The sequence below is a fragment of the Aphanomyces astaci genome, assembly GCF_000520075.1.
Source record: "Aphanomyces astaci strain APO3 unplaced genomic scaffold supercont1.10, whole genome shotgun sequence".
Taxonomy (NCBI): Eukaryota; Oomycota; class Saprolegniomycetes; order Saprolegniales; family Verrucalvaceae; genus Aphanomyces; species Aphanomyces astaci.
Genome location: NW_009798273.1, coordinates 513,100 through 539,435, shown reverse-complemented (window position 1 = coordinate 539,435; position 26,336 = coordinate 513,100). Strand labels below are relative to the sequence as shown.

General features: G+C 53.7%; 14 protein-coding genes across 21 annotated transcripts in view; 8 read left to right on the top strand and 6 right to left on the bottom strand.

Moving 5' to 3' along the window:
- The window catches only part of H257_05433 (hypothetical protein), a gene marked incomplete at its 5' end in the record, with an annotated part of 4,468 nt that extends 2,730 nt beyond the window's left edge, over positions 1 to 1,738 (top strand). Inside the window, 2 exons of the mRNA XM_009830314.1 lie at positions 87 to 406; positions 487 to 1,738. Coding sequence (XP_009828616.1) covers positions 87 to 406; positions 487 to 1,647 — 1,481 coding nt within the window. The 3' untranslated portion in view covers positions 1,648 to 1,738. The remainder of the gene's footprint in view (positions 1 to 86; positions 407 to 486) is intronic.
- A 384-nt stretch (positions 1,739 to 2,122) lies between these two features.
- H257_05432 (hypothetical protein) lies at positions 2,123 to 3,972 on the top strand. Its single transcript, XM_009830313.1, has 2 exons — positions 2,123 to 3,566; positions 3,631 to 3,972. The coding sequence occupies exons 1-2, from the start codon at positions 2,162 to 2,164 to the stop codon at positions 3,852 to 3,854; spliced, it is 1,629 nt and encodes a 542-aa protein (XP_009828615.1). The 5' UTR covers positions 2,123 to 2,161; the 3' UTR covers positions 3,855 to 3,972.
- Positions 3,973 to 4,059: 87 nt separating this feature from the next.
- On the top strand, positions 4,060 to 7,781 carry H257_05430 (hypothetical protein). Of its 4 annotated transcripts, XM_009830311.1 has the most exons (4): positions 4,074 to 5,483; positions 5,596 to 6,260; positions 6,322 to 6,580; positions 6,627 to 7,778. In XM_009830311.1, exons 1-2 carry the CDS (start codon positions 4,082 to 4,084, stop codon positions 5,859 to 5,861), a joined length of 1,668 nt encoding a protein of 555 aa, XP_009828613.1. In that variant the 5' UTR covers positions 4,074 to 4,081; the 3' UTR covers positions 5,862 to 6,260; positions 6,322 to 6,580; positions 6,627 to 7,778. The 4 variants fall into 4 exon arrangements, with proteins under 4 accessions (XP_009828611.1, XP_009828610.1, XP_009828613.1 ...); XM_009830309.1 differs by having other exon boundaries at positions 4,060 to 5,483; positions 5,596 to 6,580; positions 6,627 to 7,781; XM_009830310.1 differs by having other exon boundaries at positions 6,322 to 7,778.
- On the bottom strand, positions 6,060 to 7,743 carry H257_05431 (hypothetical protein; the record flags this gene model as incomplete). The annotated part of the gene is made up of 3 exons (XM_009830312.1): positions 6,060 to 6,253; positions 6,346 to 7,351; positions 7,375 to 7,743. The coding sequence occupies 3 exons, from the start codon at positions 7,741 to 7,743 to the stop codon at positions 6,060 to 6,062; spliced, it is 1,569 nt and encodes a 522-aa protein (XP_009828614.1).
- A 151-nt stretch (positions 7,782 to 7,932) lies between the features above and the next one.
- Positions 7,933 to 10,108, bottom strand: H257_05429 (hypothetical protein; the record flags this gene model as incomplete). Its single annotated transcript, XM_009830307.1, has 7 exons — positions 7,933 to 8,130; positions 8,194 to 8,338; positions 8,723 to 8,984; positions 9,034 to 9,163; positions 9,205 to 9,308; positions 9,380 to 9,501; positions 9,549 to 10,108. The coding sequence occupies 7 exons, from the start codon at positions 10,106 to 10,108 to the stop codon at positions 7,933 to 7,935; spliced, it is 1,521 nt and encodes a 506-aa protein (XP_009828609.1).
- A 188-nt stretch (positions 10,109 to 10,296) lies between these two features.
- H257_05427 lies at positions 10,297 to 13,005 on the bottom strand. Of its 2 annotated transcripts, XM_009830304.1 has the most exons (4): positions 12,641 to 13,005; positions 12,390 to 12,586; positions 11,245 to 12,316; positions 10,297 to 11,163 (listed from the first exon to the last, which is right to left on the bottom strand). In XM_009830304.1, exons 1-4 carry the CDS (start codon positions 12,967 to 12,969, stop codon positions 10,869 to 10,871), a joined length of 1,893 nt encoding a protein of 630 aa, XP_009828606.1. In that variant the 5' UTR covers positions 12,970 to 13,005; the 3' UTR covers positions 10,297 to 10,868. The 2 variants fall into 2 exon arrangements, with proteins under 2 accessions (XP_009828606.1, XP_009828607.1); XM_009830305.1 differs by having other exon boundaries at positions 11,245 to 12,586.
- On the top strand, positions 10,381 to 10,814 carry H257_05428 (hypothetical protein; the record flags this gene model as incomplete). The annotated part of the gene is made up of 2 exons (XM_009830306.1): positions 10,381 to 10,529; positions 10,580 to 10,814. The coding sequence occupies 2 exons, from the start codon at positions 10,381 to 10,383 to the stop codon at positions 10,812 to 10,814; spliced, it is 384 nt and encodes a 127-aa protein (XP_009828608.1).
- Positions 13,006 to 13,210: 205 nt separating the features above from the next.
- On the bottom strand, positions 13,211 to 14,357 carry H257_05426 (hypothetical protein). The gene is made up of 3 exons (XM_009830303.1): positions 13,975 to 14,357; positions 13,482 to 13,926; positions 13,211 to 13,439 (listed from the first exon to the last, which is right to left on the bottom strand). The coding sequence occupies exons 1-3, from the start codon at positions 14,338 to 14,340 to the stop codon at positions 13,330 to 13,332; spliced, it is 921 nt and encodes a 306-aa protein (XP_009828605.1). The 5' UTR covers positions 14,341 to 14,357; the 3' UTR covers positions 13,211 to 13,329.
- Positions 14,358 to 14,650: 293 nt separating this feature from the next.
- H257_05425 (hypothetical protein) lies at positions 14,651 to 17,490 on the top strand. 4 transcript variants are annotated; one of them, XM_009830299.1, is made up of 13 exons: positions 14,651 to 14,831; positions 14,892 to 14,915; positions 14,973 to 15,120; positions 15,166 to 15,291; positions 15,343 to 15,387; positions 15,446 to 15,544; positions 15,736 to 15,863; positions 15,918 to 15,974; positions 16,023 to 16,046; positions 16,095 to 16,239; positions 16,651 to 16,815; positions 16,869 to 16,961; positions 17,008 to 17,490. In XM_009830299.1, exons 1-13 carry the CDS (start codon positions 14,668 to 14,670, stop codon positions 17,413 to 17,415), a joined length of 1,626 nt encoding a protein of 541 aa, XP_009828601.1. In that variant the 5' UTR covers positions 14,651 to 14,667; the 3' UTR covers positions 17,416 to 17,490. The 4 variants fall into 4 exon arrangements, with proteins under 4 accessions (XP_009828601.1, XP_009828602.1, XP_009828604.1 ...); XM_009830300.1 differs by having other exon boundaries at positions 14,892 to 15,120; XM_009830302.1 differs by having other exon boundaries at positions 16,651 to 17,490.
- A 64-nt stretch (positions 17,491 to 17,554) lies between these two features.
- H257_05424 (hypothetical protein) lies at positions 17,555 to 18,135 on the bottom strand. Its single transcript, XM_009830298.1, has one exon. It carries the CDS (start codon positions 18,012 to 18,014, stop codon positions 17,697 to 17,699), a length of 318 nt encoding a protein of 105 aa, XP_009828600.1. The 5' UTR covers positions 18,015 to 18,135; the 3' UTR covers positions 17,555 to 17,696.
- On the top strand, positions 17,555 to 19,018 carry H257_05423 (hypothetical protein). Its single transcript, XM_009830297.1, has one exon. It carries the CDS (start codon positions 18,519 to 18,521, stop codon positions 18,831 to 18,833), a length of 315 nt encoding a protein of 104 aa, XP_009828599.1. The 5' UTR covers positions 17,555 to 18,518; the 3' UTR covers positions 18,834 to 19,018.
- A 639-nt stretch (positions 19,019 to 19,657) lies between these two features.
- Positions 19,658 to 20,484, top strand: H257_05422 (hypothetical protein; the record flags this gene model as incomplete). The annotated part of the gene is made up of 1 exon (XM_009830296.1): positions 19,658 to 20,484. One exon carries the CDS (start codon positions 19,658 to 19,660, stop codon positions 20,318 to 20,320), a length of 663 nt encoding a protein of 220 aa, XP_009828598.1. The 3' UTR covers positions 20,321 to 20,484.
- Positions 20,485 to 20,620: 136 nt separating this feature from the next.
- H257_05421 (hypothetical protein) lies at positions 20,621 to 24,680 on the top strand. The gene is made up of 11 exons (XM_009830295.1): positions 20,621 to 20,777; positions 20,832 to 21,254; positions 21,340 to 22,747; positions 22,854 to 23,063; positions 23,134 to 23,469; positions 23,572 to 23,646; positions 23,703 to 23,789; positions 23,861 to 23,983; positions 24,044 to 24,200; positions 24,245 to 24,393; positions 24,441 to 24,680. The coding sequence occupies exons 1-11, from the start codon at positions 20,695 to 20,697 to the stop codon at positions 24,495 to 24,497; spliced, it is 3,108 nt and encodes a 1,035-aa protein (XP_009828597.1). The 5' UTR covers positions 20,621 to 20,694; the 3' UTR covers positions 24,498 to 24,680.
- A 233-nt stretch (positions 24,681 to 24,913) lies between these two features.
- Positions 24,914 to 26,278, bottom strand: H257_05420 (hypothetical protein). Its single transcript, XM_009830294.1, has 2 exons — positions 25,970 to 26,278; positions 24,914 to 25,912 (listed from the first exon to the last, which is right to left on the bottom strand). The coding sequence occupies exons 1-2, from the start codon at positions 26,234 to 26,236 to the stop codon at positions 24,938 to 24,940; spliced, it is 1,242 nt and encodes a 413-aa protein (XP_009828596.1). The 5' UTR covers positions 26,237 to 26,278; the 3' UTR covers positions 24,914 to 24,937.
- Positions 26,279 to 26,336: the final 58 nt, after the last annotated feature.

Below are 26,336 nucleotides of genomic sequence, written 5' to 3'. Positions count from 1 at the left end.
GCACGTGCGCGACTTTGCCGCCACTTTGACGCACCTCGTGCCATTGTACCTCCCCCTGCAACCTCCATCCGCTGAAGTGCTCGCAGAGCACACCCAGTTGGCAGCGTCCTTTAGCATTGAAGCATTGGCCGACACGCCCATCGACGTCAAAGACGGCTCGTTCCGCCGATGGACCATCCACGACTACACGAGCCGATACAAAGCCGGGACTGCCACGCCGTCGCAAGTCATCGCAACGGTGCTCGACGCCATCGACGCTTCGAATGTATTGTCCCCTCCCTTGTTGGCGTTCGTCAAAGTCAATCGGGACGCCGTTCTCCAAGAAGCTGCCGCCGCCACTGAACGATATGCACGCGGCACCCCCCTGGGAGTGCTTGATGGCGTTCCCGTCGCCGTGAAAGACGAGGTATGTTGGATATAGTATTTATTCATCACACCAAATATATCAACGTAGTCATTCCTGCTCACTTTAATCCCTTGCTGTAGCTCAATGTCGTCGGGTACACGACTTCATTCGGCACGTCGTTCATGAACGACATGGCTACCGAGGACGATGCTCCCATCGCTCGCCTTCGCCAAGCTGGCGCCATATTCGTGGGGAAAACCAACATGCACGAGATCGGCATGGGGACGTTTGGCATCAACATCTTCACTGGCACCCCTCGCAACCCATACAACGACCAGCACATGACCGGCGGGTCCTCCAGCGGGTCTGCCGCGGCCGTGGCAGCTGGCCTCGTGCCCCTCGCCATCGGCTGCGACGGAGGGGGGTCGATTCGAATTCCCGCCGGATTGTGCGGCATCGTGGGGATCAAGGCCACGTACATGCGCGTTCCGTTCCACTTTCAAGGCGGTCCCAGTGTCGCGAACGTCGGGCCGTTGGCAGCCACGGTGCAGGATCTGGCGTTGGCGTACGCGGTGCTCGGTGGGGCCGACCCCGACCAGCCGTTGAGTGTGTGCCAGCCCCCGCCGTTCGTGCTGCCCCCCTCGACGCCTCCGTCCTTGGCAGGGCTCCGGGTCGGCGTCTTTTCTGCCTACGTCGAAGGGTCGGATCCGCAGATTAAATCGGCGTTCTGGGACACCGTCGCGTACTTGAGAGAACTGGGGGCCACGGTGGTCGAAGTGGAAATTCCCCACCTCCAAGCGCTGCACTTGAGTCACTCGATCACGATTTTGACCGAGATTTCGCTGCTGATGGACACCCAACCCCAACATTTGTTTAGCCCTGACGTTCAAATCGCTCTGGCCCTTGGACAGGAAACGCTAGACTCGATGGACTTTTTGGCGGCGCAAAAGGTGCGCGCGTATGCTATGGAAGCGACCGACGACTTGTTTGCCCAAGTGGATGTATTCGTCACGCCAACCACTGCAACTTTGGCCCCTCGACTGGAAAATGACGTGTTCAAGGCGGGGCTGTCGGAATTGTCGCTCACGACAGCCTTGATGCGGTATATTCTCCTGGGGAATATGGTGGGCATTCCAGGATTATCGGTGCCCGTGGGGTATGCGACAGAGTCCAATTTGCCCGTTTCCATGCTGTTCCAGGCCAAACACTGGAACGAGCATGTGCTGTTTGACGTCGCGCGACTCGTCGAAGCGCATGCCGTCGCAAAAAAGCCCTCCGTGTACTATTCCATCTTGGAGTAACTATGCGTCCAGAACGAATAGGCCACTCAACACGTTTTTCGCGGATTTGCATTTCGCGTTGGTAAGATGCTGTCATATTTTTAGCTTGAAAAGGGATTACGATCAAAGGTGAGAATTTGCCGTCATCGTACATACGATCAAAAGTGTGAAACAAATAACGTGAAGGTGCGATAGCGCGGAGATGTACTCACATATTCACTCAGTGTGGAAGGTGCATGCATTTGCACCAGTGATAACGAAGGCCATACTGGTAGTGCTATAGTATTGAGTCTATTGGCTTTACGCTCTGAATCTTGAAAATGGCGGTTTCAATATCATAAGGTTTGGAACGAAGTCGTCCGTTTCAAAACCAGCCAATGAACGCGCTTGAATAAGGTCGAACGGTCGTTGATTGGTAGACATTTTACCACATGTTCTAGTGTTTAGTGTACGTGGTGTTATGTCATCGGGCCATTATTGAGTCAACGGTTTCAAGGCCAGTTGCAGATTCACCATCTCCACAGAAAGTGACGTCATGCTGCCAGTGGTGCCTCTGGTACTGACAAAGCAGGCGTCTTCGTTCAGGGAGCGCATTCAACACGCTCACAGCAGCGTGGATCTGTGGGCCATGGGCATCACGATCGTCATTGGCGGGCAGTTCTTCTCGTGGAATGCTGGGTTGACATGCGGCACCGTCAGCTTTGGCCTGTCCGTGCTCGTCATGGGCGCCGCCTACGTGTGTTTGGCGTGTTCTTTGTCTGAAATCTCGAGCATGCTGCCATTTGCAGGTGGGGCGTATGGCCTGTCACGGTGCACACTCGGGTTCTTTCCGGGCTTTATCCTTGGCAGCTGCGAAGTCCTCGAGTACATTCTGTACGTGTCCAGCGTGAACGTCATGCTTGGAAAGACCGTGGCCGCGAAATGGCCAGTGCTCGAGCCGTACGTTCCTCTTGTGTGGCTCGCTGCGTACGTCGTGGCTTTTGGAATCTTGACGGTGGGGGGCCGGCTCTTTTGGCGAATAAATCTCGTGTTTGCAGTTGCCCTGATGCTCCAACTAGTCATATATGTGGTCGGCTCTGCCACGTATGTTGACATTGCCCAGCAAGGAGGAGGGGCACAGCACTACGTCGTGGGCGGGTTGTACGAATGGTGCGCCTCCTTTCCCATGGCTATGTGGTTCTACGTTGGCATCGAGGCGCTAAATACGTTATGCAACGAAGTGGACAACCCTAGAGCTACCATTCCTCGCGGTCAGTTGACTGCGATAGCGACCGTCTGCACCTCGGCCATTGCCGTTTACTTCGTCGCAATCAGCTTACCCCCCGGAGTGGCATCGCTGTCATCCGTTCTGAACGTCCTAAACGGGGGGTTCACTCAAATCCTGGGCATTTCCGACCAAGATGCCTCCCTGTTGAATATCCCCGCGCTCTTTGCCACCATGCCAGGGCTGTTGCTAGCCACGGGCAACATCATCACCGCCTTGGCCGAATCCAAACTCGTTCCCTATCGCCTGCACCGCCGCCACGAGACCTTTGGGACCCCCGCCCGCGCCATGGCGGCGGCCACAACACTCAGCTTTGCCTTGTGTTTCTGTGCTATGTACCAGCAAAACGCCGACACGACCATGTACTATGTGAGCATGTTCTTCGGCTGCATGACGTACATCTCGCAGTGCATTGGGTACATTTTCCTCAGTCGGCGGTACCACAAGATGCCGCGGTCGTTTCGAAGCCCGTTTGGAGTTGCTGGGGCGATGTACGCGATGATTGTGTTCTCTATCAGCGCGCTCTCGATTCTAGCGTGCCAGAACCACAGCTACAGCTCCACGGTGGCGATCGCCGGGATATTAACGGCGCTTTCCGTGTATTATCACGGGTATGCCAAGTCAAGGCAGTCCATTTCAGAAGACGAGCGCAAACTGCTCTTCTTTGCACATGTTGGTGCGTTGGCTATTCAAACTTTGCTTGACATGGTAGGGTTGAGCTAATTAATTTGAGCGTGTAGCAAACCACAACAACGCCAAGAAGAAGCAGCATCAAAAAGCAAATCGACGAAAGAAAGGTCTGTTCCGAATCCTTGCGTTCCTGGGGCGTCGGCGGTCGTCGGTAATCGAGACTTCCATGACCAAGAAAGCCTGCAAGTCGACATCTGTGGCACCGACTCAAATGGACGTGGCCACGTCGTGCTCTGATCCCACCGATGATCTGATTCCCTCGTCCTCGAATTAGTCCGACCGGCCAACTGGTGCTGCGTACACTCTCGACATCGCCTATTTCGTTCGTAACTCCCCCACTCTCCAAACGTACCATAGTTTACTTATTGCTCATAAATACATGTGATTTTCTCTGTTTGGTCTGTGGAGTTCGTCCTGGCAGATAGCGGCAGATAGCCAAAAATACAAGTCCGTAACGCTTGCATGTGTTGCCGTTTCAACCTTTTTCTATACAGTCCTTCGATGCAAGTGGCGCCGTCGAAGACCCTGACGAAGCCGGCAGGCAAAGACCGCGGCCGTCTCGCGGCCAGCAGCGTGGATCTATGGGCTATCGGCATCACGATCGTCATTGGCGGGCAGTTCTTCTCGTGGAATGCTGGCCTCGTGGTCGGTACCGTGGGGTTTGGGCTCGCGGTGGGGGTCGTGGGGGTTGCGTACCTGTGCTTGGCTTGTTCGATGGCTGAAATGTCGAGCATGCTGCCGTTTGCGGGGGGCGTCTACGGGTTGTCAAGGTGCACGCTGGGGTTTTACGCAGGGTTCATCTTGGGCTGCTGCGAAATCCTAGAGTACGTGCTGTACGTAGCCAGTGTCAATGTCATGTTGGGCAAGACTGTGGTGGGGCAGTGGTCTGAGCTGGAGCCGTTCCAGCCAATTGTGTGGATGATCTCGCATGCGCTCGCCATCGCAATGCTCATCGTGGGCGGCCAAGTGTTTTGGCGGGCCAACCTCGTGTTGGCGCTGATTTTAGTCGTTCAAGTCGTCGTGTTTATAGGCGGTAGCGCGCCGTCCGTCAACTTTTCCGCCTACGCGGGGGGACCTGAGCACTACTTTCAAGGCTCCGCGTCGGACTGGGTGGCGACCCTCCCCACAGCCATGTGGTTGTACGCAGGGATTGAATCTATCAACACCCTTTCCAACGACGTCGACAACCCCCGGGGGGCCATTCCTAAGGGTCAAATGAGTGCCATGACAACCGTGTTCCTATCGTCCGTTGGCATTTACATCATTGCCATTGGCTTGCCGCCTGGCATTGACGCATTGCCATCTACCCGCGCGATCTTCAACGGGGGGTACCACACCCTCTTTAACCTGTCGGACACCCACACCACGCTGCTGTCGATTCCCGCGTGCTTTTCGTCGACGCCGGGGTTTCTCTTTGCCTCCGGAAACATTCTGTCGGCAATGGCCGAGTCGAAATTGTTTCCCCGCGCGCTGTGCCGCCGCCACGTCACGTACGGCACGCCCATCTACGCCCTCCTGGTCACTTCGGCGATGAGTTTCGGCCTTTGCTTTGGGGAAATGTATGCGCTCGACGCAGCCAGGGTGTTCTACCACTCCAGCATGTTCTTTGGTACGGCTGCGTACACGGCGCAATGCGTCGGGTATGTGTTCCTCAAGAAACGCTACAAGAACATACCGCGAACATTCCGCAGCCCGCTAGGCGTCGCCGGGGCGGGGGTCGCCATCTGCGTGTTTACCCTGTGTGCCCTGTCCATCCTCATGTTCCAAGATACGCAGACAGGGACCTCCAAGGCGGCCATGGTGGTGGTGTTGGCGGTGCTGTCCATGTATTACCACCTGTTTGCCAAATCCAGGCAAACAATCTCAGACGACGAGCAAAAGCTGCTCTTTTTCGCCCACGTTGGTATGAGTTCGACATGTGTATTTCATGTAGAGTTCGTTTGCTTTGTCCTACGTCTGATCGAAGTTTTACGTCCAATTGAATACGTCTCATGACACTTGTGGCTTGCGTGTAGCCAAGCACAACAACTCCAAGAAACGGAACCGCATGACGCCTCGAAAGCGGTTGCTGCAAACCGCGGTCAAGGTGCTCATGCTAGGTGGCCGTAGCCCCCCCACAGCCGCGGCGACGTCCGCCACCACCACCACACGCCGAGCCAGCATCGCCACTGCCGTGACTGCGTTTAGAAACCTCCCCAACCGCCCAGCTATACCCGACGCCCCACCCGGTACAAAGCCACCCCCAACTGGATCGAATGCTAACCCAACGCTGCGATGCTGAATGTGCCCCCCCATGTGTACACAATCCGTCGGTCGACCCACCCCCACCAAACTCGATTTGTTGTTGTCTCATTCCCCGCGACTACCTAGTATGACCAGTCCCTACGACGACTAGTACTAGTACTACTACTACTACGACCCCAGCTGCTGTTTCGCCGCTGGTGAGGAAGACGTATCGACGGGGGGTAAACACATGGGACTAGTAGCGCTTAACGTCGGTCGTACAAGGCGCCTGTGTGGATATAGTGGGAACATCTCGTTTGGTCGTGTGCTGCGTGGTTTTGGACGTGGATGGTGGCCCAACTTGTAACATGCGACGATGTAACAACTTGTACATGTTTGCCAGTCGGCCTCGCTGCTTTCGATGCTTGTGTTTGGCGCCGTTGTGGTTGGCTACCACGTAAATACTTATATACATATACAGTATATGACCAACCTACTGTATATGACCAACCGTGTAGTAAACCCCATCAAGTCGTACGTACCCACATGCACGAAGAACAGGACTTTGCGTTCGTCTTCCGACATGATTTGCCTCGTCTTGGCATATCCGTGGTAATAGATAGACAACGCCACGACGAATGCCACCATGATCACATGCGCCGCATGGCCGTCGTCTTGAAAAAACGCAATCGAAAGGACACACAACGTAAACGTGAGGGCGGCAAAGACGGCGCCGGCGACCCCGAACGGACTCGTAAACGTGCGGGGCATGGAAGGGTACCATTTCTTCAAAAATAAGTACCCGACACACTGCGACGTGTAGGCCAGACAGCCAAAGAACATGGCGAGCAAGTAAAAAACGGCGTCGACGCCGGGGTGGAAGAACACAAAGAAGCACAGGCCAAAGCTCGCGAGGGTCGTACAGCACAGCGCCCGGATGGGGGTGCCGAGCGAGAAGTGGCGCCGATGGAGGAAGTGCGGAAGCAGCTTCGAGTCGGCGAGAGCTGTGACGATGTTCCCGGACGCTAGGAGGAACCCCGGGGTGGACGCATAACACGCTGGAATCGACAGAAGTGTGGCGGCGTCGTCGTGCAAGTTGAATATTTGGACGAACCCGCCGTTGAAGATAGACAGCACCGTCGGCAGTTGCCGCACGCCAGGGGGGAGGCTCAGGGACATGACGTAAATGGCCGTGGCCGTGACGAGCAGCGTGGCCATCGCCGCCACCTGACCTTTGGGGATAGTCGTCTTGGGGTTGGTCACTTCGTTGGGCAGCGTGTTGAGGGCTTCGATGCCAGTGAAGAACCACATTGCCATTGGGAACGCGCGGACGAAATCGAACACGGATGACCCGTGAAACAGCCAGTCCGACCCGCCCCCATGCTCCCATAGGTTGGCGTACGAAGCCGAGCCAACGCAATACATCAACACAAACCCGACGAGGGCGATGGCTAAGGCCAAGTTGAACCGCCAAAACACTTTGCCGCCCACACATAGAATGGCCAGGGAGAAAGCGTGGGACGCGAACCACACCACCGGCTCGTACGGCTAAGTGGCCACCACGCCGACACCAGGCGACCGAGTGTCACATTCACACTGACCACATACAGCAAATACTCTAGGATTTCGCAGCAGCCCAAGATGAACCCTGCGTAAAACCCCAGCGTGCACCTTGACAACCCGTGGACGCCCCCCGCAAACGGCAGCATGCTCGACATTTCAGCCATCGAACAAGCCAAGCACAGGTACGCAACCCCCACGACCCCCACCGCGAGCCCAAACCCCACGGTACCGACCACGAGGCCAGCATTCCACGAGAAGAACTGCCCGCCAATGACGATCGTGATGCCGATAGCCCATAGATCCACGCTGCTGGCCGCGAGACGGCCGCGGTCTTTGCCTGCCTGCTTCGTCAGGGTCTCCGATGGCACCACTTGCATGCAAAACTAATTTCACGACTAAGGATAAGGTGGTGGTCCAAGTGTCTTTCTATTGTCGGTTACAACAAGAGGTCACCGACCAATCCGCGCCAAGGACTACCCTTGGCATGGCGCTGATTGGCTGGCTCATTATAGATTGAGGCGACTGGTCACACTACTGGACGAAATGCACACATGTAACGCATGTAACTACTGAATCGTCGGTTCGGGTTTATCGTCGTTTTTCGCAGGTTGGTCCGGCGTGGTGACTTCCCCTTCTTCCGGCTCTTCGGCGTCGTCGCTGTCCATGTCGTCAATCGTAAACGTCGGCACGCGGCTTTCCGACGCAAGTTCCATGTCCGTCTCGTCGTCGTCATCGCTGTCACCGCCGCCTTCTGTCACCGGTAGCTACATTGCACATCAATTTCATCCCCAAAAGGGATATAAAACGGCAAAGTGATGGCCGCATACCTGCGTAGAAAAGGCAAACTGGGACGACCGGGCGGTGGGGCGCCAGATCCAGCACATTGCGAGCGATACGATAAAGTTGAGGAGGGGCCACGCCACCAACTGCATCCATTCCCATTCAATCTTCCACTCAAACACTCCAAATCGACTAACTCACACATTTCGTGAGCACCATCATCGTATGGGTGGAGTAGTTGTAACTGAAGGTTGAAGAATGGAGCCAATCAGATTGCACGAATTCATCGTCACCATCGAAGTATTGGTCAATCATTAGCCAATCAGATTGCACGAAACCATCGTCACCATCGAAGTATTGGTCAATCATTAGCCAATCAGATTGCAGGAAATAATTCTACGATCAAATTAAAAGGACGAACAGAATGAATAAACTCGTGTGATATATTTGTTACAAGGACGAATATGTATAACATATAAAATAGGCACAGACAGTATAAAGTCGAATAATTGAATTGGGCCAATAGTAATAATGTATATATATATATATATATATATACAACACAAATGGACGCACCCGCAGACCGATACTAGCGTGAGGAGCGAAAAGAACACGACAAAGCTGGCGAGGGCCCACGCAAGTGACTTGTACATGGCGAACTTGGCCCACTGCTTTTGCACTTGAAGTTCCTTGAGGATGGTTTCCAGTGCCACGTAAATCCACAGCACAAACGACAAATTGCACAGCAACTGGAGAAACGACCATACACTCGGTCGGGTACGGTGCGCAGTTTGGGGGTGGTCCAGCGATCCGTCTCGCCATAAATCGTCCCCGACACCTGCATCTTGGTGTTTGTATGTCGTGGACGAGATAAGGAAAGAGTGTACCCGTGCCAAAGTACGCCAGGGACAAAAACACGATAAGCCACTTTTGAATCGGCGGGAGAAAGTTGCGCACAATCCCGTACCCGAGGCACACGACAAGGAGCAACGCCCGAGCAATCGTGCGCATCCCCACCTACATCAACCATGAGCCGCGGAAAACAAAATGAACCTTACGTCAAACACGACGGCGGTGATGTACAGCGGTGGCAACGGCCACCGAAACGGCTGGCCTTCCGAGTTCATTTGCGCGAACGCCATAAACCAAATGCTGCTTGACGCTAAGACAACGGATATATATATATATATATACTATACTCTGGAGATCCCCGGGAAACAAAACGAGTCTTACCGACACCAAGCCCCAACACGGAAAAGATGCCATATTGAAGGCGGATCAACGTCCGGCGGTAGCAAAGCAAAAGCAGGCCAAAGAACAGCGCCAGGGCCAAATACCCCAGCGCAAGGAAGCCACTACATACAAACCCATCAACACAACCTCCCCGGGAAACAAAACAGACCTAAACGGCAAGAGGCCGTAAAATACCGCCGGCAACAGCCCATACGGGTTGAGCACGGTCAACGTGCCCGTAAAGTCGAGCGCGTCTTCGGCCCGACTACCTTCCTTCGTGCACACAGCCACCACGGTGTCGACCCACCCGCTCAAGAGGACCTTGTACGACGTCGTCGCGATCAGACTATGGTTGAACACTTCGAACTCCTCGTGCGTGAAGTGGTTGCTGCCGTCCGTGGCAAAGATCTCCTTCTCGGGGGTGCACGCAAACATGTAGATGTTCTCCTCCATCTTCAAGAGAAACGACAGGTCATCCGCGTGGAAATGGTACACCACGACCTTCCATCCGTCCATCCTGGGGGTCAGATGCAGCCCTTCGATCTCCATATCGATGCGAGACTCGCCCGACGAACTGAGAAACGGCCCTTGGTCGGTCGCAAACATCTTCTCGGCCCGCTGCAGCGCAAAGTTGAACGGGTTCGACGCCGCATCGGTCATTTGGATGTTGTGAATTTTGTACAGCGACCCCATCACGGTTTGAGCCAGGAAGAACAAGGCCATCGCCATTCCTGCGGCGGTGCGGCGCCAAGGCATCGTCATGGGTGCGACCAAGATTACAATAATGGCGATTTGACCTCCATCCCAGAAATCGCACTTTACCGAACCATGATAGCGTTCCAAACCAGATTTTGAGTGTCAATTCTTTCCCTTTTCGATATATTATTAGTCAAAATCTAGAGTTTTGAGTCTCAAAACTTGAGTTTTTCACAATATTAAGATACTGTAAGGACGTGCGAGTACCGCACCCAAAGCAGCCATGGCAAGAGGAGCAACGACCGATGGGTCGCGGTCTCCGCGGCGACGCCGCCGCGATGACGAGGAGAATGGCAGACGGGAAGGACGGTCCATCCAAAGAGATCGGCACCATCGCTATGATCGAAGCGCAAGTCCTGAACCCCGCCGTCGGCGTTCGCGTAGTCGAAGTCCAGTAAGCACCTCGCAACGTCGCAGCAGATCGCCCCGACACGATCGATCAAGCAAGGACAACCTAGATACCCTCCACAAGCGTCCCCGTGCGTCATCGCCCTCTCATCCATCATCATCCCGCTCAAATGTGCCGTCATCCCGAGCCCCGCCTCGACGCATCGCGCCAAACGTCGGGCTGCTCGGTCGCCTCATGCAATCGACGGCCAAGTCGCGGGACAAAGAAGACGAGCGGGAGCGTCAAGTGGCCGATCAAAAGCTCGCCGCGCTCCTGCCCCCTCGTCGATAACCACATGCATCAATCGTTGTACATACATACACAAATATCTTCTATTCCCGTCATCTACTTCAAATTAGCGTGCATGTGCTGGGACGCCATGGACTCGCGGATGATGGCGCTGCGGGATATCTTGTTGGTCGCTTGGTACAGCTCCATGGGCACTGGGCGGACGTTCTCGCCGACAATCACATGCGTCGCGCGGTCGTACGGAAACAGCTTGAGCGCATCTTCGGTAAAGAACGCCGTGATCTTGAGCTTCCGCAGACGGACAATGTACACACCGTCGTCCCGCACTGCCGTGACGAATCCCGATCCAAAGGGCGGGCATATCACGCGCTGGTCCACACTGTACCTGGGCCTACACAATCCAGTGGTGAGTTGGGGGATTCGGGGTTGCGGGGTTCCGGGGGTTCGGGGTTATACAAGTGTATATCCGTACCCTTTTTTGACCAAGTCGTCAAACGACGATTTGACCGACAGCGCTTGGGCTTTGAGCACGCCGTTCGCGGACGACAGCATTGACGACGACGAGATCACGGCTTGCTTGGTCTTCTCCATAAGCGACGAGTACGCAACGGCGGCGGCGGTCCGGCGGTTGCTGCCGACGCCTTCCGGAAAGGTCGTCGGCATCTGCGACAGTGCTACGTACATCCGGACAACAGACGACGCAGCGGCGGTCAACGTGTCGAGCGAGCACGTGACGACGACACCATCGACAGGGCTACTACTAGTACTACTAGAGATAGCGACGATCGTCGCGGGCCCAAACACGGGGCTGCGCAGGACGTCGCCGACCATGTACTTGCCATGCCGCGGGGGTTGCTTTGATGGCATCAAGGACGGGGCTTGGGGCATCGACGGCAGGTGAAACTTGGGGAGCGTGAACGAGTACGATGACGTGGCAAGCGGAGACGCCTTCTTCACGAGCACGGGGGGATAGACAGCGTACAGCATCGCATTTTGCGATGTGAGGTGGATGTGGTAGACTGGAACGTTGTCGCACATGGATTGGGCGACATGGACCACCCGTCCGGGGCCGTACACTGTCGCAAGGAGGTCCCCGGTGCCGAAATCCAATGGACTGTACGACCCCTGTTGAAGGTACCCCACCGCGCCAGGTCGTACAAAGTGAACGCGGGCCACTCCGTCCAGAACCCGCTCTAACCGACCTTCACCAAACATGGGCGACCATACCGGTGGCGGCACCGCCGCCGCAGGAGCCTTGACCGAGTTGAGGCGCATGATGGAAACGTACGAAGCAGGGGACGGCCGCCACGACGACACGGAGCTCATGCGAAGTGCCGTGGACGAGTACGAGTCGCCAATTGTCTTGGACACGAGCTCCCGCGCGGCGGTCGCGCGGGACGCGAGTGTGGCGCTGGCCAGCGTGGGGATGTCAAACATCTTGGTCGTGGCCTTCATGCGCCACACGTGGTCGTCGTCCCAGCGCCAGTCGAGCGCAATGCTGTACTTGTCGTCGTCCACGTAGTAGTGCTCCACCGTGGCCATGCCTGCATCATGTACGGTCAGAAGGACGACATACGACATGAAGAAGAGAGGGAGAGAGGGGGGATGTGTATATACCCCATTTGGTCTTGACGCGGTCGCCAACCATGCACTTGACCTCCCGCACGACGCATGTCGCGTGGAAGAACGCGACCGCGTTGTACACCGTGCGCACGACGTACATCCGGTCGGCGTCGCGGTACTGGAGCACGATCGCCGTGCCATACTTGGTTGCGACGTAACTCCCGTCCGGGTACCGCTCCACGATGCTGAGTCTGCTTTACCCATCTGAGTTCTCCATGTCCTGTCTCGTACATGATGTGACGTACCCGCTTCTTCCATCGTCGTCGCCATCGACCTCGGGGCTGCTATCCTCCGCACTCTTCGTCTTGCCGAATGTCATTTTCTTGAGCAGATTCGACGAAAATGAAGACATGAGCGTCGTTGACGCGGTCTTTTGCCGCTTGTGCTGGTTCGGTTGCTGCGGGTTGACGTTCTCCGTGTCGTCGTCGTCTGGAACTGCATCCAGTCGCTTGTTCGTCACGGCATTAGACGACGAGCGCGACTCCTTTTCGTCGGCTAGAAGCTGGTTCTCCGTGGCGGAGTTCGCGGAGCGGGAGCGCGCCCGCACGCGCGCAAACAGGTTCAGACCCACCATGTTCCAATGACTTTCGGAACTGACAGCAGAATAATGTGCAAGAATTATATGTATACTACTGTATGTAGTAGTATGTATATGTGATGTACTTTATAGAAAAACTGCACGCCCTCTGGCTAGTAAAGCGATTGTTTATTTTATGCATTAGACGTTTGTATACTGTGTCAATTAAATTGGTTTCGTGCGAATCTATAAAAAGGACGCCTGATTATAATTATTTTTTTGACGAAGGAAGTGAGTAGACAGTCAAGCGCTTTCTTCGCGACAGGCCACGCGGATGCAACAGAATGTGGCCTCCATACATGTGTACACATGTTCATACCGCTAAGTGAACACATGACGCACGATATATTAACTATCCTAGGACTTGTTGCCCACGACCTTGTAGCATTCCTTGACGAGTTGGCTCTGTCGACTGTTAAGGCCGATGAACCGGTGCACAGGGAGCCGCTCATCTCGATCCGAGTACCCTGCTGCCAGGGTGAGCCACATACACATCATGCATAGCACACCTCGTTTTCCGTGCGGCGGCGACGAAAAGATCTTCATGGATGGCGTTTTGGTCGTCGGTTCCATCGTCGACGAAGGAGCATGGTGGTACTGTTGCTGCGATGATGGAGCTTGCATGGCTGTGGTCCGGACGGGGGTGGTCTTGCGCGCCTTCAATGCATCCTTCCATTGATGTTTCCAAAAGTCGCTTCCGCTGTCCACGAGCGGCGCCGCGTCAAAGCGCTCGCTCTTGGGCACATAAGCGAGGCTGCTCTGCATGGAGTGCGACGAGGACGCGCCCACGGACGCTTGGTTGAGAGACATGTGGTACATGTTTTGCACATTGGACAGACGATCCAACTTGTCGCTGAGCTCCCGCGTCAACGCCTTGTACTTGTGCAATTCCAGCAGCGTTTGTTCCTTCTCCACCGTGGCTTCGTGCAGGGCGACGTGCTTCAACTCGAGGTTCTACGAAAACGCATGAGGATGTATGTCGTGGGGGGAACAGCGAAGTACGAATCGCAAGTCGCGCAGGTCCTTCTCGTAGTTGGTGTGCGCGGACTGGTTCTCCAGCGCCTTGACATGCTCGTCGGTCTTTTTCTCTTCGTACTCCCGAAGCGTCTTGTACGCCGCCTGCAACTCCTTCCGTTGACTCTCTAAATGCCGTCGCAAGAGGTCGATCGTCTCGGACATCACAAGCACCTGCTTCTCCGCGTCCGACGCGTCGTTCAATGCGTCGATATCGTCCATGTCTTCGAGGTCGGGGTCCATGTCCAGGCGTTGGTTCAATGACACCATCGCGTCTTCCGCGGCGGTCGAGGACGAGGGCGGCAGTTTCGTCTGTTCAAACAACTGTGTCGCCAACGATCGGTACCCTGCCATGTCGATTGCCGACCAAGTGAAAAGGCAACAAGGCCAGGAGCGGCGGTTTCACATTGAAACTATCCGGTAAAATGTATCCTCGTATCCGGAACTCATTTAATTATTGATATTAATTGAGATACAGCCAATCACAATGCATCACCTAAAAATGGCATCAAAATCAAATCGTCCTCAAATCGTCCTTACTACTACGCAGTAATAAGAATAGTGTAAATCACATGATTGGCGGTAAAATCAGGAATAACGCCTTTCAATTGGCTGAAATTAAACCAGTCAACGACTCCTGCGTGGCTGTATAAGCGTGTGTGTCATCGGTATTGTTCCCAAATGATCAAGCTGTACGCACTTCTTGCCGGCATCGTCGCCGTCGTCGCCGCCGCGGACGTCGAAGTGGATTATCGTGTGCCCGTGAAGATCATCTTCCGTGCATTCTGCCCTGCGTGTCAATGGTTTATCAGTGATCCCGTTCTCGCATTACTCCAAGATGACAAGTACGTCTTGAATTTCTCTTGTCGTTGTCAGTCACCCTACTCACATCCCGCTCGTCGTAGATTCCGCGCCGTGACGAAAATCCAGTACCAATCTTAGATGCACCCCTTTCGCATCGAATGAACATGCGTTGCTTCATCTAGATATGTTCCCGCGGCCGCCATGACCGAGTCGGCCGACGGCGGCGTGGAATGCGTTGGCGGGAAGGCCGAGTGCGACGCCCATTTGTGGATGGCGTGCATTCTCGATCGTTTCAAGGCATCCCCCAAAAACACAAGCACCCACATGGCTGTACACAACAGACACCCAAATAGAGCTGACGTTACCTTCTACTAGTGCTTTGAAAGCGACGACTCGGGGTATACGTGGAGCGACAAGATCGCGTTCTGCTTCAAGGATGCCGCCGATGCCACTGCGTTACATGAATGCAAGACTGGCCACGGGATCAATCTTCTCCGCGAGGTAAGTACTCCCATCGAGTATTATCCCTGACATATGTCCATATTTGTGTAGTTGATGGTCGTAGCCAAAGCTTTCGAAGGCGCGTGGCAACCTTATGTAACACAGCTCTTTCTTCCATATCTCTCGAGTGTAGTTATATCTTGATGCTGTGTAGACGATCATCGAGGACACTTTACTGGGCAGTTCCACCTCTGCAGTCACCCTGGACATGCTCCAAGACGAGATTTGCCGCCGCTACAAAGGACCTGCTGAGGTAAAGTTGATTTATCGTTTTATATGAATAATTTGTTTATTTATGAAAAATTATGTATAAATATTGTTTCATTTATATATATATATTATAAATGAGTTTCATTTTTATACATTATAAATAATTTGCATTTATGTTCTGTTTTTATACATCTATTCAATACGTCTCACATAAGAGCATTCTGAGGACTGTAGCTGCTCCCAGCGTACTGCCAGACGGTGGCTGGTGTCGTGATGCGTACACCACCTCCGTTGTTGGTACCCCAGCAACTGCAGCCAGTGGCTGAAAAGGTCAAGGTTCAAGTCATTTGGCGAGCGTACTGGTAACGTTACTCAAGTCTTTGCACGCAAATTGAATAAATATAATATTATTGTAGCCCCGCATGCAAATGGTTCCTTTCCGGCCCGCTGTACGAAGTGCTCAGTGACCCAGCGTACGTATATCACGTTTTCGAGGTTGTGTTTTACTCATATTCCCCTAGGTTTCAAGCGATCGTCGACTTTGAGTAACTATTGACGCCATATGTTGGTCGCCAAATGATAATACGATCTAGACTGTATCCCTCGGGGACGACCACGGAAGTCTCTCCTGGGGCGTTCAAATGCATTGGAGGCCAATCTGAATGCGTGGGCCATCTGTACATGAGCTGTGCGTTGCGTTTGTTTCCACAGATTCACGACGTGGCGGCCAATCTCAAGGTGCGTTTAGTATATACTAAATAGTTCGAACCTTTCGCTCGACAGTGGTCGCCAAATGTTAGTATTGTCGTTTTACCCCAAATTTGGACTTTTGTGCGGATTCGCCCAATCTATTGATATATCGATTCTTTGGACTGCCTTTTGTATGTAGTGTCACACTAATTTCAGTCGCGCACTACTGTGATGATATATTTGGTCGAATAGTCGATTTGATTGGCCATTTGATTAGAATTCTGGGTTTTGATTGGTCAATCGATTGTCTGCTGATTTGTTAACTCGAATTAACATTGACGACCTCGAATTGAAAGACCACGTTTGTTTGTTTTCTTTAATGTGTGATTGCATTCTTTAATGTGTGATTGCATTCTTTAATGTATGGACGCATTCTTTAATGTAAAAAAATGCGAGTAGTGTATGGAGGACAGTCATCACAAGTGGGAGCGACGCATGTCCACGTGCTTTTCGGGGTCGGCTCTGGACCAAATCAAGGCATGCTTTGCCTCGAACGATTCAAAGCAATACTTGCGCGAGTACATCGCCTTCACGTCCACGATAGACCTGCCGTGGGTGCCTTTTGTACGCCATACATCGCCTCCTTAAGATGCTGCTGACGCTGTTTCATGGTATAGACCAAAGTGAACGACAAGGTGCTGGGCACGCCCACGTCAGGAGTGGGATACGATTTGCTCACCAAATCCATTTGTGACGCGTACCGCAGCGAGGTACCTATAACGTCGGAGGGGGTTTGTAATATGACGATGAGTACAGGAGAATCGCCCCAGTGTATGTGCTCCATTGGTGAAGGATCCTCTGGTTGTCGCTGCTGCAACCGAGCCCTTGGTGGTTGAAGCGGTTGGGAGTGCGACCACGACGACGCTGGCCGTACCCACGGGCACCCCTGTCGCGAAAACGACCCAACAAGCAGGAAAGGCCAAGGAAAAGAAGCCCGTCATGCCCTGCCGTCAAAAGGAGAAGGGATTTGTGTACGAAGACCCACCAGGGATCGGCTTGCGCGCGACCCCAGGCGCGGTAGGACTCGCCGCTGCTCCAGTCAAGTTGTCCAGCTCGACCCCATCGTCTCTTCTCACGAATCCGCTGTTGCTGCCCATGCTGCTCATCGGCGGCCTCTTGTTTGCCGCGCTTCGGTATTCGAAACCTGAGGAGAAGAAAATGTAGTGGTACCCATAATCGTTTCGAAAACGCGACCTTCACTCGTTGTATTAAATGGAAAATTGGCTACTACTCTGGTCCATGATTGGTGGACGACCACCATCATTCCGGAACTTATTGAAAGATTCTCACAGTTGGTGATGTCCTTTGACGGCGACCTCATCGACGCTGGCAACGACCCCGACTGGAGAGCGACAACCTCGTGGAGGTGCTGGAGCGATGGTACTTCTGTCCACCTGTTGCGGTGTTGGTGCTACGTGTGATGAATGCACAAGAACGGTCCCCTTCTAGAGGCACATTCGTTTACCCCAGAAAACATCGATATCATCGCTTGAAGCGATGATACAAGCCAGGAAGCGAATCGCTTCCTGGCTTGTGGTCTTGACGATCCCTTCGGCGACTTTGGTTTCCGTCGTCGTCCGAAAACTCAACTGGTTCTTGCTTGTGGCATCCACCCAGCCCATGACACTTCTCTTCACCGGCACTCTGACGTGAGCTTTCGCCGCCACACCTCGTCCGTAGCACATTCTCTCCTTGTCAACATCCAGCAAGCCGACCATGCTTTGGCACTTCTTGCCTGTGCGAGCGACGTTCCCCCTTGTCATCAATGATTCAAAAGTGTGCAGGTAGCCAAGGTAACCAACCTAGCATTGGACTGGACACTTTTGTTTGTTCGAGACGTTGTTCCGTGGATAAAAAACGCCAACGTGGCATGCTAACCACGCTTTTGCAACCCACTGCCGCGTCGATCTCGACGTTTGAAACGAAAGCGAACGTGCTTCAATATGCCTACCCCATGACATTTCGAACGAGTGGATCGTAGTTGCGGGCGCGAGCTTGGTCCCGTCGACAGATGACTGCACCCTATCAACCTCGTCGTATCTGTAGAAAGACTCGTCTGTCCATCTACTCCTCGCATTGTCCAAGGCAGACTGTTCACCGCGCAATTCGCCCTACATCACGGCGTGTCCTGCTGGCTCGAGGTCATGTGGCAATATGCACCTATGACGGCAACCCGTCGACTAGTTCGCTATGTGTCGTAAGTGAGATGCCTCGAGAAGGCCATGGAGGAGGTGCGCTGGGCCGTACTAGTATCAAACTAGAGTGACATGACTTGGTTCGACAGGATCGATCATGTCGACAAAGAGGCGTGTCCGGTGTGTCTTGAGCCAGTGGAGACGCCACTCGACACGATCGAACCGCCTTGCATTCGTTTCTGCGCTTGGGAGCGATGCCACATGTCCTCCACGTCGGCTCTCAGCTCGTCGCGCGCGCGTTGTGTGGACACGACAAACCCAATCCACTTGGCCCGCCTCGCTCAAGTGTTGGAGTTATCGGTTACCGAATATTGTAGCCACTCGAAACGCGTAGCCGCGGTGGTCGTGGCGTCCGTGCACCTACGACAGGAATGGTGTGCTCCCTAGACCACATCATGGCTTGAGCAGGTTGGCAACACTTGATACCGATACCGTAGTAGGCAGTCCACATGCAAACTTGATGGAATTGCCCTTATCATCGACGTGTGAACCATTAAAGTAAAAGTCTCTAATGCGAAAAGTCTTTACTATTCAGCCAAAAGGCTATAAATCGCTAGATCTGGTTTCGCAATGCCAAAGTTGGCGCTGACAAGTGGGATCATCCGTGTCAGGTGGTGTCGTTGCGGCTGCATTTCCACAACGAACGGGTTGTCCACTGCTCGGTGCACCCGATGGTCAACTGTTTTGACGACGTGGCTACACGTCCGGATACAATTGCGAATAAATACTCTATTTGCTCGAAATTGGCCAATGGAATCGCTAAAGCCAGAAAATGGCCAATCGAATTACTAGAATACTTATTAATCGTAACGGTAAACAGCCGCCATGCCGAGATGAAGGTCTAACATTATTCACGAAAAATAATTCTCCGAAATACTTGTACTGTAACATTATCTGTAAGATACACTACCAAGTGGGATAAACTGGGATTCATGTTTGGATGTATTAACAGTGTACTAAGTTATTACTAGTAATACTTAGTGCAAGAATAGCAAGCACCACACGTGGGTTGGAGACGCAGTCTCCTCTTGTCACTATGATGACGTCAACAATTATTGTGCATGGGAATGCAGCTGGGATAAATTCGATGATTGGGCACACGGGTGATTATTAATCTTTGTTGTGGCATCAATTTAATGACGTAATCCTATCCAGTTGGTGTTTCGAACGTGACCGAACTTTGGGCACGACAGGTCATTTTGAGATTAACGATGGCAGCAGTGAAGAAGGCATTGCTAAAGGTGGACTTTGTGTCGGACATCTCATGTCCATGGTGTGTGGTCGGCCTCAAGTCACTCGAGCAAGCACTTGCGCGTCTTCCCAACATCAACGTGGACCTGCACTTTGAGCCGTTCGAGATCAACCCGACCATGGCCAAGGAAGGCGAAGAGATTAACGAGCATTTGGCGCGCAAGTACGGAAGTTCGCCGACCCAGCTCGTGCAGAATCGCGAGCGCATCCGCGTCCGTGGCGAAGAACTGGGCTTTACGTTCACGCTGAGCGCCGGCGGACGGATTTACAACACGTTCGATGCACATCGCCTCATCCACTGGGCAGGCACGAAGGGCCCCGAGGCCCAACACAAGCTCAAGATGGGACTCTTCACCGAATACTTTACCCACGGAAAAGACCCTAGCGCCGAGTCCGTCCTCGTCGACGCCGCCGCTGCCGCGGGCTTGGACAGCGAGGAAGCGCGGTCGGTGCTCACGAGCGGCCAGTTTGCCACCGACGTCAAGAAAGCGGAGGCCAAGTGGCGGTCCATGAACATCTCTGGCGTCCCCGCTGTGATCATAAACAACAAGCACTTGATTTCAGGTGGACAGCCATCCGAGGTATTCGAGCAAGCGCTGCGTGATATTGCCGCCGAAGATTAACCTACTAGTTACGTTACGAATTCCTGTACATCTTAACTGACCTGTGGTATCAGCAAACATACTTCACGTGTATAGTACTACTAGTAGTTCGAAAGGGAAACAGTGTTACTACTACTAGTATAGCTAGCGCTGTTAGTGTCAATAATATATATACACATGTGTGCCTCAGCCTCGACAATAATTCGTTCTTGTGACTTGGGTTTGCCGTTGGGAATATCAGTGTTGTGAGCGTGCCACGTCATATTTGCACTGTCGTGAGTGCGCCACGTCATGGTGGTTTGGATACGAAACCGTTGAAACTGTCGTCGAACACTTCGCCGCCGTTTATCCATCCGAGGACTCCACCTGTGTAAGCAAGTACACAGTACAGTAGCATGGGGGGCAAGTTCTCCCAAGTCCATTACCGTGAACGCGACACGGCGGTGGTGTCGGATTTTGACCTGCTCGTGCAATGTTGGTATGTTTATCCAACTAAACTACGCCCAGCCTTCATCACTGAACATATTCACAGGGGCAAAGTCGAATTGGAGACGATCTCGACGCAACTCCGGCGCATTTCGTTCAACTTTTGCTTGACCCGGGAGCACTTTCAAGAGATGCTGCAGCTGCACCACAACGATTTGTTCCGGCCCGTGGCGCATCGGTGGTTCCACCACTTTAAAAATACAGATACCAGCACGATCGTCAACGGCCTCGAGTTCGTCGCGGCGTTGGCCATCGCGAGCACCGGTACGGGCAAGTTGGTCGAGAAGGTTGGGTTTTTGTTCGACCTGTTCGACTTTGACCAGTCGGGGTGCTTGACCAAGGATGAGCTCATGATTCTCCTCAAGTCGAGCGTTCGGGGGCTCACCAAGCTCACGCAAGGGCTGGGCTTGCAACTCGCCAAACTGTGTCCCATGGCTCAGATTGAAGACTTGGCCGCCGTGTGCTTTCGGTACTGTACATGCAAAATATAACTTTGGATATATATATATATATATATATCAATTGCTTTTGTGATATATTTTCTCGGTTGGTAGCCACTGCGGGTTGGACCCGTCCGACGACCTGCGCCGCGACGCGTTTATTCACTGGGTGCAATGTACCCCCAAGCTCACAAACTTGCTCAAGTGTTACGTGTCAAAAGACAAACTCACCCGAGACGAAGCAGCGGTGTCCATTCAGCGTGTGGCGCGGGGTATGTTGGGGCGCAACTTTGTGGACGAGCTTCGGTTGCACAAGCAGTTGCTGCAGAACCAAGAGCTGGACGTGGCCGCGACCAAGATCCAGGAAGCCATGCTTAACCGCAAGAAGCGCCAGGAAACCATCCGGCGGTCCAAAGTCGAGCGGAATGCATCGAGTGGCGCCATGTACAGCTTTGGCGCCAACACGCATGGGTTGCTAGGCCACGAGTTTCACGAACTGGACAAACCCGTCAAAGATCCCAAGCTCAACGCGTTCTTCAAACACGCCGACCTTCGCGTCGTGTCGGTCGCGTCGAGCCTCGTCCACGCCGCGGCAGTCACGTCGTCCGGCGTCGCATACACATGGGGGGCGTGCGCTCCGGGGGCGTTTGGTACCGTCTTCTCGAAAGGGGGGGCTGCAGGGGGAGGGTCGCCCCCCGACGTCGTCCGCCCGTGCCCCCAGAGGGTGGACGATCTATCAACTGTTCAAGTCACCGCCGTAGCCCTCGGCGCGCGGCATTCCATGGCGCTCACCAGTGACGGCGTCGTCTACTCGTGGGGCTCGGGGGAGTTTGGGCAACTCGGGCACGGCGATATCGTCAACAACGAGCTGTTTCAGCAGCAATTCGACCCACACACAAGTCGGTCGTACCCGATGATCGACCTCCCTCTTCGATTGGATAAGAGCTTGTTTGACGAGATTCAAATCAAGCAGATTGCATGCGGGTACTACTTTTCTGTGGCGCTGGCGGAAGACGGATGCGTGTACACGTGGGGCGAAGGGTCGGATGGGCAGCTCGGCCTCGGCTTGAGCGATGACTTCCACGTCGGGTTTTTAGATGAGTTCATTCACCAGAGCAACTTTACGTACATGCCGACACCGCAGTACATCCACCTGGACGAACCGATGGGGCACGTGGCCGTAGGAGGCAACCACGTGTTTGCTGTGAGCCGGAGCCACCGCACTGTGTTGGAGTGGGGCGCGGCGTTTCGACGCGACGGCGACCCGATCTACCTCCCCACCCCCAACGCCGCTTTAAGCGCGCTGTACGTCAAGTCTATTAGCGTCGGCAAGGACTTTGCGCTCGCGATCACAGGATGCGTCTACTTGAAACTGTCGGGTTGCGAGTGCATGTATGGTCTCACGGCGGCGTTCGGCACGCAGCCCGTGGACTTGTACGTGGGGTTGAGTGCCCCGCTGATTGCCGCGGGGGTGCCCAAAGCCAAGCTCGCGTATGCCGTCAAAGAAGAATGGTCGCAAAAGGTACGCGAAACGTAGCAAACATACTAGTACAGTATTGGGGGGGCAGCAAAAGAGAGTGATGATGATGCAAGAGTTGATGGGGAGGGGGGGTGATTGAGTTTTTTAGGTGGTGTTTATTGATCGAGGCAAACCGACGGGGTCGTGGCTGACTGTTCAATCGGATTCGGATCAGCCCACCGAGCCGCTTACACTGGCATGCGTGGCATCTTCGTTCGGACCTGTGTTTGAGAACGGCACTTTGTACACTGGCCAGTGCTTTTACACGCCCCAAAAGCTGTCGTCGCTCAAGTACTACGTCCGCCCCGAAGAGATCCAGGTAGATCGATACCTTCACCTTCACCTCCACCCCCACGCCCTGTGCTTGCCACGTCATACATTTGATTTAGGGCAAAGTGGTGGTTCTGCACGTGGAGGAAAGTGACTTGCCCGTGCACCACCCCGACGACGACGTAGCGATTGTCGTGGAGCGGTTGATGGTCATGATGGTGGATAAGGTCAAGGACGCCCAGGCGTGCGGTGCCCTCGGCGTTGTGACTGTGTTCAGCTTCATGGCGGATGCATTCAGCTTGGGTACTGGCGACGACGACAAGTTTGCATTTGGCATTCCCAGTGTCATGCTCAGTGCTGCGGCCGGCGCGCGGCTCTTGGCGTACATTCAAGACCACAACCACGCCAACATCCATATGCAACTGTACCACCACGACGACACTCTCGGCGAGCAGGTATCTATAATATATATATATATACATTTGTGCGGCCAATGTAGTTGAGTCGACTATTTATTGTGGATGGATTTCCACCTGATGGGTGTGAATACGACACAGCTGCTCGCGATCCAGCAAGCAGGCGCGGTCGCCGTCGTCGTGGGTCAAAATTCTATCCACAGAATGCCCCAGCGGGTACATTTTATTTCGATTTTTCAACTCAATGACTAATGATAATTCCATTTCTATAGCTGGACGAGTCCGTGTTTGCCGGCCTCGGGAATGCAGCGGCCCATGCCAAGCAAGTGCGGATTCCCGTGCTGACTGTCTCACACGAGGTGCGTTCGTACTATGTATTAGCTGATTTGTTGTATTCAACCATATATATATATATAATTGATTGCAATAGACTGGCACGTTGATCAAGTCCATGTACCAACGCCTGATCCAAGATACATTTGCGGAAATTGGCATTGCCAACTTTGGCGACGTGTATGCGTGGGGGGCGGGAAGTCACGGTGTTCTCGGCTTGGTACTAAACTATTGATATATATATATATATATATTTATTTATTGTCGTATCTTGGAATAGGGGGATGTGGACGACGAGTGCAAGTTTTCTGTCGGGTACGACGCGGTGACCAACACGACGTACCCGCTGGCGAAAACGCCCCAAGTCGTGGACGCGCTGGTGCAAACTCGCATCATGACGTTATCGTGCGGGGACCAACATTCCGCCGCCGTCTCGGGTCTGTCATCATGACGTGTTCATATGTTTGACACAAAGAGGTAGACACGGGCGATCTGTACACATGGGGCAGCGGTGCCCACGGCAAACTCGGCCACAACGCCGCCATCGACCAGGACGAACCCAGCCCCCGTCTCGTCTCAGCGCTGCACTCGGTCAACGTCATCGACGTCGCGTGTGGACCGCAATACACGGTACGAGCGCGTGATTATCGTACGTGATCAAATTCAATTGGATGTAGCTTGTGGTCACGTCACTGGCCGACTCGAACGGCCCGTTGGAGACGGTGCCCCTTTAGCTCGTAATATCAACTGATACACCATTCAGACTGGCTGCCATCATCCAGTCAACCAACACACTTGAGTAGTACGTACTACTCCAACTACAACTAGTTAGCATGCAAAGTACGTACATTGAGCTTGGAGATTAGCCTCGATATATATAGCGCTACTGTACTGATTGAATACACACTACTACGAGTACTGCTCACCATCCTATCTGCATCGCACAATATGCGATACAATAGCATGCAACGTACCTAGACATAATATTCATTCGCTACTGTACTGATTGGATAATATATAGCCTAGATGCCTACAGTACTACTACTAGTTAGTCGTAGTACTGTAGGCATCTAGGCTATATCTAAGCAAACCAATCACTACACTAGTCCATACTCGTATATCCTATTCCCTATGAACGACTACTTTAACATCGACACGACCCATGTATTATTCCCTAGCTGGAACTTGATCCGTTCATGGTTAAACTACATACGACCAGTGTCATATTGTCCACCGCCGGTCCAAACACTTGCGCTGACACTTGTTTATTTTGCTGCATCACGTCATCTGCGACAAGGGGGAGCGCGCTCTTGTGGTCTGCCATGGCCTTCCACAACACTTGGTTGAAAGCCGCGTAATCCCACGCGTCCCAAATGCCATCGCTGCCCACGACCACGAGCACCGTCGTCCACGCTTCTTGCCTCATCAGCGCCGCCACATCCACTTGAATCACGTCTGGTTGATGGGTAAGTCCAAACGAATGGATGTAAAAGTCGCCCAAGGACCGTGTAAATGCCAGGGATTCGTGGTACTTGGCCTTTGCCGGCGTGCAGCACAGCGACGCCCACTCCTGGCGCACGTTCTTGTAGTAGCTGCCTTCGCCCGCCTTGGCCACGACGTCGTTCACCACGGTAAACACGGGCGACTTCTCGAGCGCAATGTGCTTTTCGCGGACGCTGACCCGCTGGTTCGAGTGGCCGTCTATGAGGCTGTCGTACACAAACAGAAGCTCGGGCATGTTGCCGTGCTTGGTCGAGACGCTTCGTGCCAACGCGGTGCGCTGGAACTCGGTCATGCACTCGGGGGAGTGGTCGCCGCACAGCTGCACCACGGACGTGGATTCGGGCAATTCCACGGGTACTGCCACGGGCGGCAGTGTGTTGTGCTTTCGAAGGAGATGCAGTACACTTGACGCTTGAAGGGATGACCAAGATGCGTCCAAGGGACTGGGCACGCACAGCAACGACGACGAATCGCCAACGTTCGCACAGAGCATGGTAGCCCCGCTGTCGAGCACAACCACGATCGACGCGGTGGTGCCGCCTTGGACTAGCAGGGACTTTTGAAGAATTCCTTGCTTGACGACTAGGTACCCTCCATTGCGTTCTTCGGCATGCAACCTTCGGCGCTCGTAGTATGCTTGGAAGGCCTAGGAAGAAGGTTCAAGTCAGAACGTATCAGGCGGGACGGGAGCATTGTTCTGTACCTGTCGGATGGTGGCATGGCATTCATCAAAGAGGAGTCGAAGGGTCGCTTCGCCGTCAATACGCAATTCTTCGTACGTGTGATCTTGCTGGAACTTGTGCTCGAAGAAAGCTTTGGCTGTTTCGGCAGCGAGCTTGCCATGCGACTTCCCGTGACCATCAAAGACAGCCAAGGCAACATGGGTATTGTGTCGTATCGCTAGGAAGGTATCCTGGTTCTCCTTGACGGTGTTCCCTGGATCTGTGCAGCCATGGACCTGAGCTTGCATGTTGCGACTGTCGCTTTGGCGATCGTTTGCTTCGCGAAGAACGTTGAAATGGTTGAAATGGGGTAAAGGGTTCGAAATATATAGCCAATGACCGTCAAAA